At 39.3% G+C, this 23,251-nt stretch overlaps 1 protein-coding gene across 2 annotated transcripts in view; it reads left to right on the top strand.

Moving 5' to 3' along the window:
* The first annotated feature begins 10,412 nt into the window (after window positions 1-10,412).
* IL5RA (interleukin 5 receptor subunit alpha) overlaps window positions 10,413-23,251 on the top strand; it is a 38,986-nt gene continuing 26,147 nt past the window's right edge. The window contains exons 1-8 of one of the 2 annotated variants that reach the window (XM_049642727.1): window positions 10,413-10,755; window positions 12,009-12,152; window positions 15,242-15,296; window positions 15,840-15,924; window positions 17,412-17,557; window positions 18,609-18,747; window positions 21,757-21,910; window positions 21,985-22,172. In XM_049642727.1, the coding sequence (XP_049498684.1) occupies window positions 15,852-15,924; window positions 17,412-17,557; window positions 18,609-18,747; window positions 21,757-21,910; window positions 21,985-22,172 (700 nt within the window). In that variant the 5' untranslated portion in view covers window positions 10,413-10,755; window positions 12,009-12,152; window positions 15,242-15,296; window positions 15,840-15,851. The remainder of the gene's footprint in view (window positions 10,756-12,008; window positions 12,153-15,241; window positions 15,297-15,839; window positions 15,925-17,411; window positions 17,558-18,608; window positions 18,748-21,756; window positions 21,911-21,984; window positions 22,173-23,251) is intronic. The other variant, XM_049642728.1, reaches the window with a different exon arrangement.

Raw genomic sequence — 23,251 nt, 5'->3', positions numbered from 1 at the left:
AAATTAGAAGACATCCTTGATCTGGTAAAGGGCATCTATGAAAAATGTATAGCTACTATCATACTTACTGTTCATTTATTTTTGAGAGTGCAAGCGGGTAGGGTCAGAGAGAGGGGGAAAGAGGATCCAAAGTGGACTCTGTGCTGACAGCAACCAGATATGGGGCTCGAATTCAGGACTGAGATCATGACCTGAGCTGAAGTCACACGCTTAATAAACCGAGCCACCCGAGTGTCCCACTACTGTTATCCTTAATGGTAAAATCTGACTACTTTTCCCTTGATGACAAGAAAAAGATGCCCAGTTAATGACTTCTTTTCAACACTTTACCATACTTCATAACCATTAACATAAGGCATGAAAAAGGAGTAAAAGATATAATAATCAGGAAAGAAGCATCACTGTTTTCAAATGACATAATGGTTTATATGGGAATCAACATAACTATTAGAGTTAATGAATTTAGCAAGGTCTTAGGATTCACATTTAATAATTGAAAACACATGTATTTTTATTCAGTAGCAGCAAATAGTTATAAATAAATTCTAATTTTAATAGTATCTCTAAAATTATAGAGATATAGATTATAACGTAGGAATAACTGTAACAGAAGAAACTATAAGGTTGTCAACCAATCATGTAAAGATAGTCAACATCATCAGTTATTATGGAAATGCAAATTGAAACCACAGTGACATGTCACTGCGTACCTATTAGAATGTTTTAATCAAAAACCTGATAATATCAAGTGCTGGTGACATGTGGATTGATGGGACCTCATACACCATCGGTGAGAATACAAACTGCTACAACCACTTTGGAAAACAGTTTGGCAGTTTCTGATAAAGTTATACCTACTCAATATACAATCCAGCAATCCTATTCCTTGATAGTTAGCTGGGACAAATGAAAACATACGTTTACACTAAAAAAATGTGTGTGAATGGTTTTAGTAACCTTACTGATCATCATCCAAACTTGGAAATAAGCCATATTTCCTCCAACAGATAAATGGATAAGTAAACTGTGGTACATCCATAAAAAGAAGTATCACTTAGCAATAGAAAAGAGTTAACTCCTCATATATACAACAATATATCTAAATGTAAAATCAAGAAAGCCAGACTCAGGAGACTACATAATGATTCTATTAATGTAACATCCTGAAAATGGCAAAACCACAGAGGCAGAAAAAAGAGTATTTGCTTCAAGGAACTGGAGCTGGAAGGAGGGGTTCACTACAAAGTGGCATGAATGAATTTGGGGGCCAGTGATGGAATGTTATATATCTTGATAATGCTGGTGATTGCCTGACTGTCTCTGTCAAAACACTGGAACAGTACACTAAAAAAGGGTAAACTTTCCTGTATGTAAATTATACCTGAAAAAACCTGACCAAACTATTTTCTTTCCATATATTAGCCAAAAACTAGAAGGTGAAAGTTTAAAAAAAACATACTTTAGCCTCCCAAGAAATGCTTATTCAAATAAGTTCAACTCTTAAAGCATTCACATATGAAGGTAGAATGAAGAACTTTGAGGCCATTAAACTAAAGCAGAAGAGAACTCTGTAGAAAGAATGCCCCTCAACACCCCACTCCAGGACAGTGGTAAGGACAGCCAAAGCAATCCAAATATTCTCTCCCCTGCATACAAGATGTTTACTATTATCTCTCCTAAGGGAAATATAACTTTACCTGCAAAGGAACTGACAGAACTGACATTTACTACATGAAAATCCCATGGGAAGTATTCTTATTGTCTAGTACCTACCCAAAAGTGAATATGAGCACAGGGGACTGTTAGGAATGGGCAAGTTTCTGTTACGCCATAGAAACACCAAAGCCATGAGTATTATTCTTCAGTTAGAAGGCAACAGATTACTGGGGCTCCTGGGTGGGTCAGTCAATTAAGCATGTGACTCTTGATTTCAGCTCAGGTCATGATCTCATGCTTGGTGGGCTCAAGGCCCACACTGGGCTCCTCACTGAAACCTACTTGGGATCCTCTCTCCCTCTCTTTCTGTCCCTCCCCTGCTCATGCATGCATTCTCTCTCTCTCTCTCTCTCTCTAAGTAAATAAATAAACTTTTTAAAAAGGCCACAGATTATTAAAAAGTAAAGAAAATGAGATAAAATTTTAGATTTATTGTATATACAAACTTCAGGTCTTAGCTATCAATGCTGGCTTGAAAACCCATTAATGTTGGTTGGTATGTATCACAATGGTTAAATATTCCGTCAGGAGTAAATGGCCTTCATTTTTCTTTACAGTGAATCAAATATTTTTATTCCAGTTTATATATCTAGGAATGAAAATGTGGTTCCCAAATGTTTGGTTGTCTCTGTTCATCTAAGTTTTGGTTGTGTTCCTTTAAAACGGAGTCATCTCTGGGGTGCCTGGGTGGCTCAGGTCATGCCCTGCTTATGAGTTCCAGCCCTGCATGGGGCTCTGTGCTGACAGCCCAGAGCCTGGAGCCTGCTTCAGATTCTGTGCCTCCCTCTCTCTCTCTGCCCCTCCCCTGTTCACACTCTGTCTCTCTCGCTCTCCCTCAAAAATAAACAAACATTTAAAAAAAATTTTAATAAAAATAAAACTGAATCATGTCTGCAAATCATAGAGAAGTAACAGGGTGTATGAAAGACTTGTGAATGTCACACTGCATTCATTCATTCATTCACTCATTCAATGTTATTTGGTGTCTACTATGTGCCAATGGCATGTGTGAATGTTCACAGTAATGATGAGATTACCTAGTAATTTATACTATGCTTAAACAGTACCAGGCATCGTATTAACTTATTAATCCTCAGGAACATCCAATGAGATACTTCCCACTGAGGAACAGAGGCAGGGAGAAGTTAATTAGTCTAAGGTCACATGGGTAGTGAGGAACACAAGCAAAATTCTCAATTCAGACATTCTGACTCAGAATCACTAGTGCCCATGATGAAGCTGGAGAAACAGGCAGGACCAGATCATGCAGGGCTGGGCCCTTCACAGGATGACACTAGGACTTCATTTTAATGATGATATAAAGACATTAAAGGTTTTTTAAGTAGGGGTTTTCATAAACCTACTCTATTTTCACGTGACTACTCTGACAGCAGCATGGAAAATGGGTTGGAAGGGCCTGGCACAAAAATGTATTGTCTCCCAGTTCTGGAGGCCACAAGTCTAAAATGGATCCACAGGGATGCATTGCTTCTGCAGGCACGTGGGGAGAATCTGTTTTGTTTTGGTTTTGGTCCTTTTCAGCTTCAGGTGTTTCCCTCTGTTCATCTTGAAAGCCAGAACAAAATGACTGGCTGGTCAACTTGGGACATTAACTGTGTCGACCTTAATACGCTAACTACTTGCTCCATTTGTTCCTATTTCTGGTTTTAGGCAGAGGATTTGATTTCAATTAAAAACACATGGCTGAGCAGAGGTTAAAAACCATTAAATAGCAGAGTGATAACCCTGAGATCAGAGCTCCCTACCCTACCTGCCAGCGCCCAACTCCAGGACCTATGGTGTCAGTGTCCTTAATACATCGCTGCTCCAAGGAGTATCTACATTTTGAAACAGGACAGTGAAAGGAGAATAATGCTTCACATAAAGATAATAATTTATAATAGCATTTTAGGCCCCCTGAGGAAGATATTTGAGGCAATATTCAGACAAGTCAGATAAAAACCCCACTGGATTCTATTCCTGAAATCATTATTGCACTATATGCTAACTAACTTGGATATAAATAAATAAATAAATAAATAACAAAATTTTGACCTAATTTTAAGATTATGCAATTTGGGAATGATGCTGGTTATCTCCTCAAACTCCTCCCCCACCCCCACCCTCTTTTTTTGGGAAGCAACACTGAGTAATTTGTTTAAAAGACATGTTCTGTTTTAACAATGTGTTGTTTCTTTGAAACAATAGAAACTACCTCTTTGAAGGAAAAGTCATCCACTCGTTTTGTTCTCATAAAAGTTTAATAGAAGCCAACTAAAGTTTAAGATCTCCCAGAGGACAAATAAAGAGATTTCTCAGAAAATGTAGAATCGCCATTTTCATTGGTGCTGGGGGATTTTACACACAAATGCAATTTTATTTTACATTTAAAAGAGGTAAGTAAATAGACAAATCAATTTTAGCTGTTCTGAAATTTCATACTGGGTCATTAATTTTAAAAGATGGGACTTCAATAATAGTTAAAAGAACAGAGGCCCAAGGGTAAAGACTGTGAATAATCACCTTCAAAATTCTGACTTATCAGCAGCCTCAGATCAGAACCAAGAAGAGTCTAAAACCAGCTTCCTTGTGATGTTCTTGTTGCGTTTCTACCTTCAAATGTAGAATCACACAGAATTCCCTATTGTAACAACACAAACTGCCTCTTCTTTCCTTAAAACTGGATATTCTGATGGATTCTGACAAAACCAAGCAAGATCAAGTTAAGACCTGTCTTCACGTCCAGTGTTGGAGACAGAGATATAAACATAATATTCAGTATAGTATAGAAATAAAATAGACTTAGCTGTTGAATGAACACTTGAGGGAAAGAGAGTCGAGTCAGAGAAGTCTTCCCATAGGAAATCATATTCAGACTTAACCTAAAATAACTGGAAATTTCTCAAGAGGAATCTCTTCTTTGCACCTCAACCAAGTAAGATATTTAGTCCTTACTATTTGTTATATTGTTTCTTTTAAAATAATTATGACAATTAAACAACTGAAGTGTTGCCATTGTGGTCAGTGTAACTGTAGGGAGCATCACAATGGAGCTGTGCTAAGTTCTCCGAGTTGATTCATCTGTAGAATAGGTTTATAGGGCTGTGATATGATAAAATGTATAAAGCAATCCACAGCCCCAGGCATGAAGTAGGTTATCTTCTGACTGAAAGTGAATAGTAATTTACATTCATAAAGTAAGCTTAATTGTATGGTTCATTTGTTTCACATTTTGGTTGATTTCCTGTATCTGGCTTTGCAAGCAAAGAATGGGTCTCTGCAAAATTACTTTGCAATAGGTACTCACAACAAATCGTTATGTTGTACACCAACTTATATAACATTTTATGTCAATTATATCTCAGTGTAAGTGAAAAAGCAATAAAAATAGTTTTAAAAAAAGAAGAACAGGTTACTAACACTTCATGATGCTTCAGCTACTGAGAGTCTTTACTCACTAAAGACATGCCGTGAATTTTAGCTTTCCATGGCAAATCTACAGATTGATTTTATGCTGGAATTCTTCTAATACCTATCTAGGATTCTAGTTACATCTCATTAGGGCGTCTTCTTCTTTTTTTTTTAACAGTTTTATTGAGATGTATTCACAGAGCGTAAACTTCACCTATATAAAGTATATAATTCAATGGTTTGTAGCTTATTCAAAGAGTTGGCAATCATCACCATAATCAATTATGGACATTTTCCTTACCCCCTAAGAAACCCCACGGCCATTGGCATTCACTTCCTATTGGTACACATTCCCCCTACCCAGCCTAGGTGATCACTAATCTACTTTCTATGTCTATATATTTGCCTATTCTAGACATCTCATATAATTGGAATCATATAACATTTGGTCTTTTGTGAAGTGGCTTCTTTCACTTAGTTTCCGGTTTTCGAGGATCAGCCATGTTCCAGCATCTATCAGTACTTTGTTTTTATTGCTTAAATAACATTCCATTGGATGGATATACCACATATTCTTCATCACTGGTTGACAGACATTTGTGTTATTTCCACTTTTTGGCCATTATGAATAACACTTCTGTGAATATTCACACACAAATTTTTGAGAACTTGGAATCTCAGTTTTCAATTCTTTCAGGTATTTACCTACAAGTGGAATTGTTGAGTCATATAGTAACTCTGTTCAACCGTATGAGGAACTGACTTTTCCAATGTGTATGTACCATTTTACATTCCCACCAATAGTCTATGAGGGTTCTGATTTCTCTACATCCTCAACAACACTATTATTTGTCCTTTTTATTTTAACCATCCTGGTGGATGCGAAGAGGTACCTCCTTATGGTTTTGGTTTACATTTTTCCGATGGATGATGTTGAGCAGCTTTTCATGTATATGCTGGTTATTGGTACATTTGCTTTGCAGACATATCCACTCAAATCCTTTGTCCATAGTCTTATTGGGGTATTTGTCTTTTCATTGTTGAGTTAGAAGATTTCCTTGTATTTTTTCTGGTTACAAGTCCCTTACCAGATATGTAATTTGTAAATATTTTCCTCCATTCAGTGGGTTGTCTTTTCATTTAGTGTCCTTTGCAGGATAAAAACTTTTAATTTTGCTGAAGTCCAATGTATCTACCTTTCATTGCTTATGATTTTGGGTCATGTTTAAGGAACCACTGCCTAATGTGAGGTTATTAAGATTTATGCCTAAATTTTCTTCTAAGAATTTCATAGTTTTAGTTCTCACTTTTAAGTGTTTGATTTCTTTGGAGTTAATTTTTGCAAATAGTATGAGGTAGGGCTTGAACACCATTCTTTTGCATATTTACACACCATTTATCAAAAAACTGTTCCTTTCTCCATTGAATTATTTTGGCATCCTCATCAAGAATCAATCAATCATAAATGTGAGAGCTTATTTTTGGACTCTCAGTTTTACTCCATTGATCTGCATGTCTCTAATGCTTTATTCTCCTCCATTTATACAGAATAAAATATTTGTGTATATAGGAGCATAAGAAGAAATTAAAGAATATCTTCATCCCACTGCAGTAGATACACCATTAGTTCCAATTCTTTTTTTTTTTTTAATAAATTTTACTTATTTATTTTGAGAAAGGGAGAGCACCAGGCAGGGGCAGGGCAGAGAGACAGAGACAGAGACAGAAAATCCCAAGCAGGCTCCCCACTGTTGGCACAGAGTCTGATGTGGGGCTCAATCTCATGAACCATTAATTCATGACCTGATCAAGAGTTGGCAGCTTAACCAACTGAGTCACCCAGGCACCCCATCATTGGTTCCCATTCTTCACTGCTGGCTAGCAGTTTTATGCATCCACACCCTTATTACGGCCTTATCATGTGGGTGGACTATACTGCGGGCTGAGTCCATTTGACCCTGGGTGTGGCCATGTATTCTGTTCTGACTCTTGTGATGTCAGTGAATATGACATTAGCAGATATTTGAAACAGCCTTGTGCAGTTGGTCGTGCTCTCTTGTACTTTCATTATCACCTGTAAAAAGGATTCTGCCTTAGGTAGCCACTGGTTCCAAGTGAAGGACAGATGCTTCGAACGCACATGACCCCACTCTACGATCTGGAGGCCAGCCAAATTTAGCCAGGCTCTAGTCAAAAGTCAGACACTTGGGCAAGAAACAAATGCTTATCAATGTTTACTGCTGTGGTGTTTGTGGGTGGATGTTCTGTAGCAATAGCTAACTAATAACCTACCGCTTAGAGATAACCACTCCTATCAGTTTGGTCTGTTGATCAAAACATGAGATCATAAAAAAATGCGTCTATCTGTGTACACTTGCTCTCCTCTTGTTTTTAACCTTTTTCCATAGTACCCTCTGTTACGAGTTATTGATAAACACTTATTATCTACATCTTTCAACCTTTGAAAGCTATCTATCATCTCTGTATTACTTTTTACAAGTAAAGCTACAATGAATTTCACTCTTTTTCTCTCAAATACATCTTGGTCTACAATTCACCTCATTTCCATGGAATGGATTCCTAGCAATACATACCCTCAGTAGGCTTCAGTAACAGGGGTCCCAGGTGGAGCCACTGAATCCTGAGCTCCTGTTATCCTATTCATATTTTCACCTATACTATTTGGCTAAACCCAGATTATTTCTCTTCTAAAAGAATACAGACACAGGCGCATGGGTGGCTCAGTCGGTTGGGCTTCCGACTTGGGCTCAGGTCATGGTTCATGAGTTCGAGCCCTGCATTGGGCTCTGTGCTAACACCTCAGAAACTAGAGCCTGCTTCAGATTCTTTGTCTCCCTCTCTCTCTGCCCCTCCCCTGCTCACGCTGTGTCTCTCACTCAAAAATAAATAAATATTAAAAAAATAAAAGAATAAAAGAATACAGATAGATTGGATTTCACTTAAAAAAAAAACAACAAAAACAATTTGGGGGATTCTTCACGCATGTTCCATCATATCGTTTTTGGACATTTCCACTTTATTCTAAGGAAGAAAATTGTTGCCACAAAAAGTAAACTATACAAAGCCCTCACTTTCCTTCAGGCTAAAGTAGAAATAGGACATGGAGACAAAATGTGAACTCATTTTAAAAATTATTATTGGTAGAGTTGATAAAGGATCATATATCCAAGAAGATGGTATCCAGGGTAGTAGCCAGGTCTAATTTTCTTTATATCCTTAACAGTTCCTGGAACTGTGCATAGCGGTATGATAGGGAACAATAGGCAGAAAGGGAGAGGCTAGGGCTTAAATGTCTCCAGGTGGGGAAAAACACATATTTTACAACATTTCTTCTGGGAACATCTGATCTGAAGCAAACTCCCTCAGTCATAAGGTTCCTCTTAAGAATGTAACAAGACACCACCCACTCCCCCTCAGACTTCCCTCAGGAATTTAACAAAAAACCTGACTAAAAATAAGTAGACCATAAGACATATGACCCACAAGTAACAGCATGGCCATAGACCACCCTTCATACAATGGAAATGAGCCAATTAAAAAGGATTGACTAGGCATTTGGAGTTACCTAGCCAATAAGGGTAGAGCCTGAGAAGGAACAAGGCGGGAAGGAAGGGGGCCTACCCAAACCCTATACAACAAAGTCCCCTGCCTATAGTCAGACATTCATTTTCAAATGCCCCCTCTCTGTAAAGAGAGCTTTCTTTAATACTATTCTTCCTTTCTGATCTTATACTATAATAAACTTTTGCCTGCTGCTCATTTTTTAAATTTTTTAACATTTATTCATTTTTGAAAGACAGAGAGACAGAGCACTAGTAGGTGAGGGGCAGAGAGGGGGCAGGGGGAGACACAGAATCTGAAGCCGGTTCCAGACTATGAGTTGCCAGCACAGAGCCTGACACAGGGCTCGAACCCACAAACCACAAGGTCATGACCTGAGCCGAAGCCAGACGCTCAACCGAGGGAGCCACCCGGGCACCCTTTCTGCTGCTCATTTTATTCTGTGTCCACCTATTCATTCTGCAAATCTGCGAGACAACGAATCCTGGGTATTGAGGTAAAACTTCCTGCAGCCGCAGCATTCAGTAAATACTTCTTGAGTAAATGAATGTAAGAAACAGAACGTGAAAGCAGACTTGGAGGCCAGAAACCATGGCCCTCACAATTATTAATAACTATTCTTAGGGCTTCTATAGTGACAAGTATGCTACACCTAAAATTAGATGTGTGGGACATTAAAGAGGAGGTCAGAGGCTGATACTCCACCTCAACTTTTCTGGGGAATTCTTAGCAAATAAATGGATCTCGCTCTGTTCCTTCTGCCACTTTCCTTTTCCCCAGAGGAAATCACATTTTTAGGTCATCCAATAATGATTGGTCCAGTTTCATTTTGGCAACTGCTACAACGGGCACCTTAAGAACCCCACTCACCGTCCTTACTCATCACAAACACTGAGCCTCCTGGGAAGGCTCCTTCAGGGAACCTGTGGTTCCCCACCCTGCACACAGAATTGATCTCACCTGGCAATCACCAAATTATTTCCCACTCTCCCTGCATTGGCTTTTCATGGGCCATCACCACTCAGCTCCTTGGGCTAAGACTGGAGGTCCCCTTACAAAGGCAACGACTAGTATCTGGTTCAGATGCTAAACACAATAAGTGCTTTTCTTATCACACCCTGGGCCACAGTTTTGTTTTGTTTTGTTTAAATTAGTGTCGCTAGTCAGTCACCTCAAAATTCCTGGACAGAAATGGAACAAAGAAAAGGAAAAAGTAACTGAGTTTACTTAAAGCATACTGAGGACAGTGAGGTGCCCTGCTGGGAACTGGGGGAAGACAGGAGGGAGAAGGCCCTGGGCCTTGCCGCAGGCCCACGCTGCCATAGTCGTCATTTGTACAAGCCAGGCTCCAGCTGCCAACAGTTTATGACACCCAGAAACGCTCCCTGACCCCCCTCCCCCGACCCCCCTCCCCCGCACACACATGTACTTGCGGGCACAGGACCTGCTAGCAATGCAGGGAAGGGCTAATGCTCAGCACGACGCGAGACCTGTTCCTGGGGCGCCATTCTTTTTGTCATATTCTGTGCCTGGACTTGTGTAGGTGACCAGGGCACAATACATACCTTCGCTGAATGAAACACATAAAGATCCTAGGAACGCAATGCTTGAGAGTACCCGCCGAAAACCTGGTTACCTTGCCACCTAGGAATAAATGTTCATTTCAGCTCCTGAGCAGAGCCAAACATCTGGAAGGAGAAGGAAAACGCAGACGAGACCGTTATCAGATAGTGGCTATCTGCACAAGAGAGGTTCTTTCATTTCATTCACTTGGGAGTTTCCTTTAGGGCTGGCCCCTCATTGCTCTTACAAATGCTCGTGGATCTATACTGAGAGGAGCCTTGTCTCCCTCCCTTTGTGAAGCCAACTGCCTGTGAGTTTGTAACCATTACAGCTGTTGATGATGAAACAATAAAGAAGAACCTCCTCTAAGTCAAAAAGTGCAGCTAGAGATAAGATTCATTTTCAATGCCCCTGCAGCTGCGTCTGATGGCATGGCCACCGCACTTCTCAGCAAGTGGGGATCCAAGGTTGATTCATCGCAAAGTGAGTAAATGCCTTTTTTTCCCCTCCAAGATGACCCTGTGCTCCACCTGCTAACAATTTCATTACGTGGGGGTGGGGGGAGGGGGATAAGAAAAGTGAGAAATAATAATTTATAAATATATGGCAAATTTTTAAATAAAAAGGGGAAACAAAACCCCTCATAACTATTATTAGCAGAGACAGAACCAATAATGGTGCTATATACAATGTCTATCAGGCAGGTCATATTGATTCTGAGTACAGCATTCTATTCTTGTATATTGGCCAAGTAGCTGGGGAGGGCAAATCCATGGCAAGGTGAGTCATACTAACAAAACACCTACAGTTTTGTTGATACTTATTACAGGGGGTTGCTTTGCCACTGCCGCAAACACTGTAGGGATTAAAATGAAAATATATACTCTGCCAAGATTTCTCAGAAAATACATGAGTTTGGAGAACAGGGTATAGGATTTAATTAAATATCTTGGTGAGGATGTTTCAGAGTTAATTAAGAAAGCTACAAATTAAGAAACAGCTGCAAAAAGGAGATCACATTGCATCTAACTGAAGGCATCCAGCCTTTTGTTTCTCCTGGGGGTTCTGGGATTTTGAAGATTGTTTGACTTGATATAAAATGTACAAAAAAAATGAAATAGCTGAAATCCAAAGAGCTGAAATGCCTCACTCGGTTTTGTGAACTATTTACTCAAAGTTACAAACTTACTATATATGTATATACATACACACACACAAACACACACACACAGAAGAAATGGATTGAAGGAAACATTTAATAAACAGAGAGAGAAAAATCAAAATCCTTCAGTACCCTATGAGCCTAACATTTATAAACATATGACAGTGACTGCTTTCAAAGCTATTACTGATTAATGTGTTTGATACCCAGTTTAATGAATTATCATGCCAAAAATTTCATTACCTGGTACAATTTTTATTTTGTACTAAAGGTTATGTCCTCCTTTGTATTGAAAAAATATATAAATGTATGTAGCTATTGGTTAAAAGCTTGCATTTCAAAACATAATAAAGATTTGAACATCAAATCACCTCATTTGTTTTCGGTACTTGAAATGCTGCTTAGGGAAATTTTAGGCAAGGTACCAGACGTATCACACCTCCCGCAAATGGACCATCCTTGCTACATGCGCCCAGCCTGCTTGCTGTGGTCTATTTTGTCCGCATGCTAGGTTTTACCCTACAGAGCTTGACCTGGTGAGGCTACTGTATTAATTTGCCTCTTTTATATACAGGGCCAGACACATTCGGCATCTGCCCTGTGCCTGACACTGTGCTAGGTGCTCGGGCTGCAGCTGCGTGCACGGATAGGATGGACCTAGTCCCGGAATTCTGCTCTTGAGCACGCTCATTGGAAACAAGAGGATCCCCAGAGGCAGGTAAGCCCAGGGAGGGGGGATCCTGGATGCGGGATGACACATCACACCACGTGCGATTAGATGGCAGACATTTAACCACCGTTGGGAGATTAGCAGCAAAGTCCTCCTTCCTTATTTTTCTGTCTGCTCATTTTGGCAGCACCATTTCTACCTTGGCAAAAGATCGTTTATGGCAAAAGATAGGGCAACAATTTGAACCCATGAGTTACATTTTATGACTACTTCAGACAATTCACCCAAATCCAAAAAAAAAAAAAAAAAAAATTCATGCATTATATGGGATCCTTATAACTCATTATATTTTTAGGAAGCCTGCACAGTTTTTCATTGGGGGGTGGGGTAGGTAATGCAATATACCTAAGGGCTAAAGGTGCCATTTGCATGTTACACCTTGGTTTATTTATTTATTCTTCCTCCCTCAATGAGTTTTATTGCTGATTACATTGTACAGGAAAAAAAAAAAAAAAGAGGAAGTACAAAGTCAACTCTCTACTTTTAAGAGCCTAACAGAGCATGAATCCTCTCAGTTACTCTTCAATTTCTGTACACTGAGCGTGAGTCTGGAATTAAATGTCACCACAAATGACTCAAAAACGCTCTAAAAACAGGGTTGCATATACAACTTTGGTTAAAGACAAACGTCCCAGGCAAAAAAAAAAAAAAATAACAATAATAAGTTGAAAAGGAAAAAAAGAGGGGAAAGTGTGTTTAAGTCTGAACTTCAGTAGAATTTGACCAATTCTTAGGAACACTGGGGAAATCCATTGCCAATTGCCAAAACTTGACCCAACTCTCTGGAAACATCTGTAGTGTGACAGGTTGTACTCATGTTTTCTTCCAAATTTCAAAGAATCTAACACTTACCAGAAGCCAGATTCTTAGAGAGCACTCGAGGAATTTTACATTGACTCGATGAAATGTCACATGAACGAGTAGCCTATGATATGTCTACAAGGCTGAGCTTGTATTTATGAGGATTGTAGGTAGGCAATCCATGTTTGCTTCATTCTGCTTAGTCTGAATCTTATTTTAACAATTTGATCGTATTCTTGTAGATTTTAATTGGCAGCCATGAGAAGTAACTGATCATATTGTCATTTTGATGTATTTTTTAAGATAAGATGTACTCTATTGTTGTACAATGATATGTTGCCCAGTTGACATCTATCGAACAATGTATCTTTGTATTAGAGACATGGCCCAGAGAGATGTGGGTTGTTTTTCCACAAAGGGTAATTGCTATGCATGGGACTAGAAATACTCAGGGGCCATGGACAGAATCTGGAAGAGCTTTCAGGGAACAGAAGACAACGCACAGGATTGTGGAAAATATACATCAATTGCTGAAGCTCCAGTAATATCCAGTCTTCAGGGGAATTTGTCTAGCTGACAAAAAATTGTCATTCTCACTAATATTTAGACTTCTACTGGAGTATCTTGTGTTTATATGACAAGTGATTTCCCTTCAAAAGCATCACCTTACTGAACAGAAAATATCACAATGAGATGTGGAAATAAGTGTATGGCTGTTTTATAGCAAAAAAGTTAACCACTGAAAAATTTGTGAGTGATCAAATATGAAAAGTAATTCTGTTTTCAGCAGCTATACAATCAGTACACAACAAATCCGAAGAGAAGGTGCTTGGTCATGTAAAATATTCAATTATCTGCCCCACTTAGATAATCAACAGTTTCATCATGTCAATTATTTAACTGCAAAGGGCAAATATAGGTGTTTGGTTACAACCTATTACTTACTTTGCCCGTCAGTAAAAGTCACTAGGGAATATCAATTTTGCATTTTTTTTCTGACCTGGAATTCCTATTAATGACAATTAGTGCAAAGTTAGAGCATATACGATATCATTTCAGGAAGTGCTGACATTTCAAAGACATGACCTTCTCAAGTTGCAGAGCAAACAGTGTTGTTTGTTAAAGGGTTTTTTTTTTTTTTTTTGGTTTTATTTTTGCATCTTTGCTTCTCAGGTTCAGTAAATTACTAATGCTTCCCTTTAACTCATTAACATTCTTAGTTGTTAAAAAATTTTAAAGTATTAAAATACCTGCTTTTATGGTCATTGCCATTTTAAAAATTCTTTTTCTACCCAGTATGGAATCAGAGTAAAAGAAGTTATTATTATCACAAGTATTTTTTATTTGAAAAAGAAATTGAAGGATTTGTATACTGTCTCTATCTTTTATACTGTGATATTTTACTAATTTCATTACCAAGTTAAGACTGATAGTAGTAAGTTAAGTAGTAAGTTGGTTAAATAGTAAGCTAAAAAAAATAGTGTTTTGTTTTTTTTGTTTTGTTTTGTTTTGTTTTTGGTTTGGGGGTTGTTTTGCTACTTAGACAAAGACTGTATTCTGTGGTTCTACCAGCATTGTATTTGCAAAATACCAACCCATTTAAATAAATATTTTAAGATTTTATTTTTAAGTAATTGCTATACCCAGTGGAAGGCTCAAAGTTACAACCCCAAGATCAAGAGTCATGCTCTTCTGATTGAGTCCCTTTTTAAGTAAATTTTTAAACTGAAAACTAGAAGTCATTTAAATTAGTGCAGAACATAGGCTTTGGTGTTAGAAAACCCAAGATTGGGTCTAAATTCCATCATTTATTAGCTGTTTGATCACTGGCAAATTAGTTAACCTTTCAGATTCCTTTTCTTCACTGTAAATTGGCTCATAGCCTTGTGGGCCACCCACTGAATCAAAGGGGTTCATGAGAGAATAGGAAGAAGTGCTTTGCCAAAGTAAGGGTGGTGCACAACAGGGGAAAGCTGTGGATATTATGCCTTGAAATCCAGTTTATATGAAAAATGCCTTTCCATGTTTTCAGAGGAAACACTCAAGATTTCTAACCTATAAATCCCAATAAGGGGTCAAATCTCTTCTTTGACGACTTGTAAAACAAGATGCTGACATGATACCCACTCTTTCCAGACTGCTGCACTGAGTTATTAGAACATTTCTACTCTCATTTTCATTGTCCAGTTATTTCAAGTAGGTGGAAATGGGGTTTTTATTTTTCCTCAGACCTGTAAGTATTTTTCTCATTCCTTTTATGCCCTGCCCCCACGTAGATTCATCAGAAAACTCAGCCTCTCCACAGTTCAAAGTACCAGAAGTTTATTGCAGGTTTGTGATACAAAGTTTTTTTCTTTCCCACATTGGGATTCTTTTAGACTTAAGCTTCTGGGCCCATATTTAAATACTCATTATTGAAAATTGTTATTGTATTTGTTTTCAGTCTGATTAACTGTGCCCAGGAGTTTTTACTATTCAAAGATCTGCTGTGGTCTTTCGCTCAATACCTCTCCCACGTAATATCTGCTCTTCTGGCTTTGCCCTCTCTGTCACTCTAGATATTTCTTCAGGAGTCAGTTCAGAAGTCTATGTGCCCCTGTTGTGCTCCATTCACACCTTTATTGCAACAATGTTTAACTGGACTACAATTAATCACTTACATTTCCTTCTGCCCCTCCAACTATGCATCTACATTTTAAGGATAAAACTCAAGATTTGTTCATTCATATTTGTATTTCTAGCACATAACAGATTGTTCAGTACTGTTTGTCAAATGGGCAAATGACTACATTTTATGTTAAAAGGTAGCTGCCAGTTTTTCTTAAAAATGGTAACAGGTGGTGATTTGGATCTTCATCCTTCTGTTTCCTACAGGATGTGATTATCATGGCACCTGCATTACTGATTCTCTTGGGGGCTACAGTGATACTGAGAGCAGACTCACTTTCTGATAAAAAATGTAGGTAACATCTATTAAGTTCAGTAGCGTTTCTTTAAAAAAAAATACATCACAAAAATGATGACATTATTTTCTCCCAAATAATCCTCAATTAGGACATTCTGTGTGGATTTTTTAAAAGGAGAATATTTATTCATATCAGAATACAAACTCTTTAAATATGCTATACTTTAAGAAAGCAAAGTTGACTGGAATGCAAATATTATGCTACAGGAGGAATCGTATTCCATGTGCGGGTGTACAGGCACTATGGGACACTATGGAATAAAGCTGGAGCTGGTGACCACACATGGAATGCCTTCCGTACAAGGGGATGGTTACAAGTCCTCATAACCAAAGAATAAAAACCTTCCACCGTGTGTGGTTCAGAAACTTACTGATCTATGGTTATGGTGTACTGACAGAGTCTAAGAGAAGAAAATTGTCACATGGTCCCTAAGTAGTGTTGTCTAAGAGGACGTTCTATGATAATGACACCATTCTATATATACATTGTCCAATGTAGTAGCCACTAACCACAAGTGACTACAGAGCAGTTGAAATATGGCTCATGCAACTAAACATTTGATTTTATGTAACATAATGGACAGCTAATCTAGACAGAACCCTGCAAGGCTGTATGCAGCAAGCATCAAGTAGGAGTTATAGAAGGCTCTTAAATATTAAAAGTCAGTGGAAACATCCTAACCATTTAGCAAATGAATAAGTCTGTTTCCTAATAGTATGTATAATGTTATCCTAGTTTTGGGGGGAGGGGGGGAATTAACAAGTTGTATCAATGTATACCAAGGACAAAAAGTAATGAATATATCACGTGTTAACACTATTCTCAGTTGCAGGATTTTAGGCAATTTTTCTTTTTGCTCACCTGTGCTTTCCCACATTTCTAAAATGAACAGGCATTGATTTGGTCGTTTAAAGGAAAGCTTTTCTTTTGAAAACAGAGTGGTTCATTAAAGAAAAAAGAGCCCTCTTTTCTATAAATGTGTAATTTCACTCACGCATTTTTTTGACTTTGAATCATAATGAGAAATAAATTAATTGTACATCACAAACCAGTGCATATACAAATATTTAAGTAGATTCATGTAGTGGAAACAAGAGGTTCACAGAACAGTAATTGTATTTCAAGCTCCCTGATATTTTCTATTTTCTTCCATGTCATTGAAAACATTCTAGCCACAAACTAATAAATTTCCCCAGCCAATTAATAGATAAATGGCCCTCAGTTTGAAAAGTATAGTTATAATGAATATTGAGATATTCATTTTTCAGTAAAATGCCTGTATATGTTATAGGTAAACACTTGGGAAAAATTAGAAAGATAGTGAGTTAAAAGCAGTTTTAAAGCAACTTTTTCCAACATTATTTGAGTTTTATATATTCTAATAGTCCTAAAATCCTATACTATACAATAAAATGTTTTTAAAATTTAAAAGTGCTACTTCCATACAATTGAATATCATGTTGGTCCTTTTCATCAACAGCTTTACTTCTCCCACCTACCAACTTCACTATCAAAGTTACTGGCCTTTCCCAAGTTATTTTGCGTTGGGAATCAAATCCTGATCAAGAGCCAGTGAATATAGAGCTAGGCTATCATGTGAGAATAAATGTTCCACAAGAAGAAGATGTAAGTATTTGTTCTGACAGCTGTCTTTATTTAGAGGCAAATTTTCATTTTGACTGCATTTTCCCTATTGAATGAAATTCTAAGTTACAAAAAGAGAGAGAGAGAGAGAGAGAGAGAGAGAGGGAAATTGACTCAAGGGTATTCTGGCATGTGCCCAACCGAGTAGGGTGTCTGTTGAAAAGACTCTGATCTGGTACCATGCATGTTGGTTAGCATTCAACAGCAGCACAGAACATTCTAACTTTGCCACGATTCTCTCAGTAAGCAAAGAAAGTTTAGTCACTTTGAAGATAAAAGAATTTGATATGGGTTTTATGTTCCCTTTAAAATAGGCAAAGAGAAAAAGAGAAGAGAGCGCTGGAGTAAGGTGGGAGGCAGCGGGTGCCTAACCAGAGAGGCCCAGTTCAAATCCGGGCAACCACTCTAGGTCTGGGAGATGCACTTTTGGGGTATCCCACTACAGGGCATACGTGAAGGCACCTGATACCTAGGAGATGCGCAGTAAAATCAAACAAAGAGAGAAGCAATTGGTAGTAACTATTTTTTCAGTCAACACAGAATTCTAGAGAATTTTCTTTTAGAAAGTTACCTCTGGGGAAGAGACTAGGACACTAGAGATGATGATTGTAGTAAATGTGTGCCTCAATTACAGTTTTTTGTTTTTATACGAATGTCTTCATGTATCATTGAGGAATTATTATATTATTGTACTTTTATAAAGTTTATTTATTTTGAGGGAGATACAGACAGTGCAAGTAGGAGAGAGGCAGAGAGAGAATCCCAAATAGGCGCTTATTTTTTAAAATCAGACTTGTAGAGGTACAAATGGTGTGCAAAAAGCTGTGCATATTTTCATCACTCAATGACTTTGGGGATAAGCATTTACATACCTGTGAAACCACGGGCCTAATTTTTTTTTCTAGCCAAAGTACTTAATTGCATTTCATTTATGTGCCATTTAAAAAGTGGAAGAAAATGCCTATTGGATTAAAATAGCTCTCTGAATGCTCTTTCCCTTTTATGTATCATGACTTGTGGGGTTTATTTTTAGTATGAAACCAGGAACACTGAAAGCAAACGTGTAACCGTTCTTCATAAAGGCTTTTCAGCAAGTGTGCAGACGGTCCCTTGGAACGGCCAGCCCCTCCCACCAAGCCGCTGGGTTTCTGCTGAACTTAAAGCCCCACCTGGTAAGGCAGGCTCCTAATGGCCTCCTGTTGTATTCCTGACGGTGCAGGTGTGGTGAAAGTTGGACAAGTGACTTTTCTGGAGTCAGTCAGCAGTTCCTGCCAAGTGTCCTTCCTCCTCCTCATCGTCCTGAGGCTGTGCTCACTTCTTATTGTCATAACCTGCCAATCCCATCTGCTGCACCCCTGCAAACATAGCTTACACTTATCACTGCCCTGCTCCAAAGGTCACAGGGTCATCAGGGAAATCAGGGCCCATCAGGTCTCTCTGAGACATTTTCCAACCACACCCTACACGATTCCTCTGTTTTTCTCAGATAGTTTTCTAACCTTGACCCCCACCTGACAGCTCATTCTTGCCAGGAGGCTTTGCTTTCCTGGATTCACTTCTATTTTCCTGAATCCTTCCCATATGTCTAAGCCCAGATCAAGTTGTACCTCCTCTATAAAGCCCTTATACTTTTCATCCTATACACTGAAGAATGCTTTCTCCCCAGAACCCATTCATGGGCTGTGTTATTCATTTGGCACATATGACATTATCTTTCACAAATAGATTTATATCCTGCCACCTCTGACTAGGAGCCTGTTGGGAGCAGGGACAGTGTCTCATGCTTGATTACAGCCAGGAGAACAAGCAGTACATATATATGTTTATGTGTGTGTGTGTATGTTCTGAATGCTATGACTTTTCATACCAAATTGAAGCAAGCTGCTGATGGTTCATAGAAACCACAAGACTGAACAACCTGCCATGAAGAAAGAAGACAGCTCCCACTGTCTGTATACTGTCCTTTTGTGGAAAACTGGGGTTTCTAATACTTAGAATCAGTGATACTTGTGATTAAACCCTTGGAAACACACACACACACACACACACACACACACACACACACAGAGTAAAGAGAGAAGGATCACCAAGTCCCAGGGTATGTGAGTGCTCCTCCTAACAATTTGTCTTAGCCAGTCTGGCCCATAGGTCATCGTTCAACCACTGTCTTGTCACATCCCTGAATGAAAAAGCCACACACCTCCAGAACTGTGCCCGTGACTGAGAGCAGCATTGTAAAGATCTTCCCATTTATTCATTATAACATGTGGCCTAGACCAGATAGCAGCCAGTTCACAATGGCCATGATTCCAAGTACAGACACTGATCCACAGTAGACACAGGATACAGACCTTTGTGTGTCTTACATTAGAGTGCTTTTCCAGGTCTCAGTAAGTAACAGGACTCTACCAGTAATGCAGTTTTCAGAATTACATTTCTGCGATTCTAATTATTCTCTGAGCGTGCCACTACACGTTGACACTAACGAAAAGTTAATTCTCCCTTGAATCAAATTGAATTCATACCAAATAATTCCTGGGAAGAGAGGTGAGAGACAAACAGATTGCCGGAAGAGTCTAAAGTGTACTTTGGGCATGGAGCATCTGGTCGTTTAGTGCATGGACAGTACATTTACTACAAGGCATAGACACAAAATTATGTATGTTTGTTGTATATGGATATATACAAGCGAACATCTCTGACAGCACATGGTAATAATACACCGTAGCCAATGTCCCTTTTCTCTAACTTCACTGAAGACAAAAGGGGCCTGTCTTCTTCTCCCCCTTGAACTACACTGGCTGCCAGCAATAAATATGATCACATAATTGACTTAAACTAAGGGGAGGAGACCCCTTCTGTTGTTTGAGATTCAGTCAAAAGGCTCTCACTTTGATGAGGTCCTTCCCGACCCTCAGCCCAAAGTGCTTCTTCCCTCCTCTGAGCAACCACAAGACCAGGGTCAGCACAGAGTGCTCTGAACAGCACCAGTTAATGTGGTGACAATGCAGTTTGAAATGAAAACAAGGCTTTCCAGACAAACAATCTTCAGAGATCTTCAGAAATCATCTTCAGAAAGGAATGTAACGTGATGGGTATGGTGGAAAATCACAAGATTCTCTAATATCTTTGCATGTTGAAGAGGCCTTCAGCACGCAAGTGGGCACAGAATCTCCAAAGAAATGTTGTTATGATGCTGTGTTGCCAGAACCCATTTCCTTCCAAGCAGCAATCTGCGTTATTCATGTGACATCTGCATGATGCAACACAATGACTCCCATGATTCTCGGATGGAAGTGGCCCTGGAGACCTTCCTCTACCAACTCTCTCATTTGCAGGTGGAAAAACTGAGGCCCAGAAAAGTAGGGCTTAAAGTGTCACAGTTAGCTATGGAAAGATGTGGTATTATAATACCAAGGTTGCTGGGCACCAAGGTCTGAACGACAATCTATTGTAGTTAAATTTTCATACAAGCATATCCCACATGTACACCCCCTTAGCCCCAAGTAGCCAGAAGGTTATTATTATTATTAATTTTTGAGAAAGAGAGAGAGAAACACAAGTGGGAGGGGGGCAGAGAGAGAGAGGTACAGAATCCGAAGCAGACTCCAGGCTCTGAGCTGTCAGTGCAGAGCCCAATGTGGGGCCTGAATTCACAAACCGCAAGATCATGACCTGAGCCAAAGTTAGAGGCTTAACCGGCTGAGCCCCCAGGCACACCAGACAGAACATTTAAAAAAATTTTTTTTAATATTTATTTTTGAGAGAGACAATATGAATGGGAAACGGGAAGAGAGAGAGAGACAGAGAGAGAGAGAGAGAGAGAGGAGACACAGAATCGGAAGCAGGATCCAGGCTCTGAGCTATCAGCACAGAGCCCAACGCAGGGTTTGAACCCATGCTGTGAGATCATGACCTGAGCTGAAGTCAGACACTTATCCAACGGAGCCACCCTGGTGCCCTGACAGGTTTTTTATTGTCAGAAACTCAGGCTTTATAATCCTAGCTTCATCCCACAGTGAGCTGGTCCTTTGCAAATAGGTTTCTATCAATGTGTGATAACAATTACTTTTTCATGGTAAGACGTTCCCAATCACTACAGTTTCAGAGGAAGTACGAGATTTAAAGACTGTCATGGCAACATTTTGTTCTTATTTTTGACCATCTTATTGACCATCTAGGGTCTCCTGGAACCTCGGTTGTGAATTTAACATGTACCACAAACACCACAGTGAATAATCATACTCCCTTATGGCCATACCAAGTTTCTCTTCACTGCTCCTGGCTAGCTGGCAAGGATGCCCCTGAGGATACACAGTATTTTCTCTACTATAGGTGAGTACCTACTTTTACTTAAGTAAATGCATTCTTTCCTATAGCCTTAAAAACTTATGAGCATTTTGATTTAGGTATGGCTCCTGGACCGAAGAATGCCAGGAGTACAGGAGAGACACCCTGAACAGAAATACTGCATGCTGGTTTCCAAAGACTTTTATCAGCAGCAGAGGGAGTGAGGCACTCGCAGTGCATGCTAATGGCTCAAGCAAGCATGCTCCAATCAAGCCTTTTGATCAGCTGTTTGCTCTTCATGCAATCGGTAAGGTAGACTTAACTCAGTGTTGGACTAACCAAATCGCAGAATCTCAGCTTCGAAGGGCTTATAAAGATCACGTGGTTTGACTAATTTTCAACCCTAAGTGATCATCTGTCCCCTGCCTGACAATCACAGGGGCAAGCTTTCTCAGCCTCAGCAATACTGATAATTTTGGATGGATAACTGTCTGGTGGGAGCTGTCCTGTGCCTTGCAGGATTTTTAACAGCATCCCCGGTCTCTTCCTACTGGACCAGTAACATCCTCCCTGCAGTTGTGACAACAAAATATCTCCCAACATTTCTAAATGTCCCATGGGGGACAGAATCTCCACCATGTGAGAATCACTGAACCAGGGAATGTGAACCCACTGCTGAAGGGAGTATCCCTTTCATTTTTCAGCTCTGACTCATTTCATGAAGTTTCTGGTGCTGTGATGGAGTGGTACCTCCAAATAATTCTCATCCCTTTCCCCACAAGATGGTCTCAGAGCTAGCAAAATACAGCAAGCTTTCTCATCCTGAGATTTCTCTTCCCCAAGCTCCCCACCCCCAATTTCTCATGCTTTCCTCTTAGGACCCTTTGCCACGCTGGTCTGTCTCCTCCAGGTGGTCCTAAAATGTCTCTCTCAGCATAGGGATTCTCAGATGTCAGCATATTATTTAAGGTTTCATTGGCTCCATTCTCAAAATAGAAATACTGTAGTCTCCTTCATCCTAGATGCTTGTATTAATGAAATTCATCAGGAGCCTTTCATGTAGCATTCTTGTTACTAACCCTCAATATTTCAGTGGTAGTGTATTTACTGGCATGGGCTGTGGGGTCAGGCTGCCTTGGCTTAGGTCCTGGCTCCACCACCAACTAGCTGAGTGACCGTAGACAAGCTGGTCATTGCCCTGTACCTCGGTCTTCTCATCAGAAAGAAATGGGGATAAATTATTATTTCCTGCAAAATTTTTGTGAGAACTAAGTGTGTTAAGAACTCTACAGTGCTTAGAACAGTGCCTGGTAATGATACATAATTATAAATAGACAAGGTGTTATTTAAAGGGACATGATTTATCTATATCTCTATCAAATGAAG

The sequence above is a fragment of the Panthera uncia genome, chromosome A2 (genome assembly GCF_023721935.1).
Source record: "Panthera uncia isolate 11264 chromosome A2, Puncia_PCG_1.0, whole genome shotgun sequence".
Taxonomy (NCBI): domain Eukaryota; kingdom Metazoa; phylum Chordata; class Mammalia; order Carnivora; family Felidae; genus Panthera; species Panthera uncia.
The sequence above is the reverse complement of the archived record's forward strand: the minus strand, read 5'-3'. Positions and strand labels throughout refer to the sequence as shown.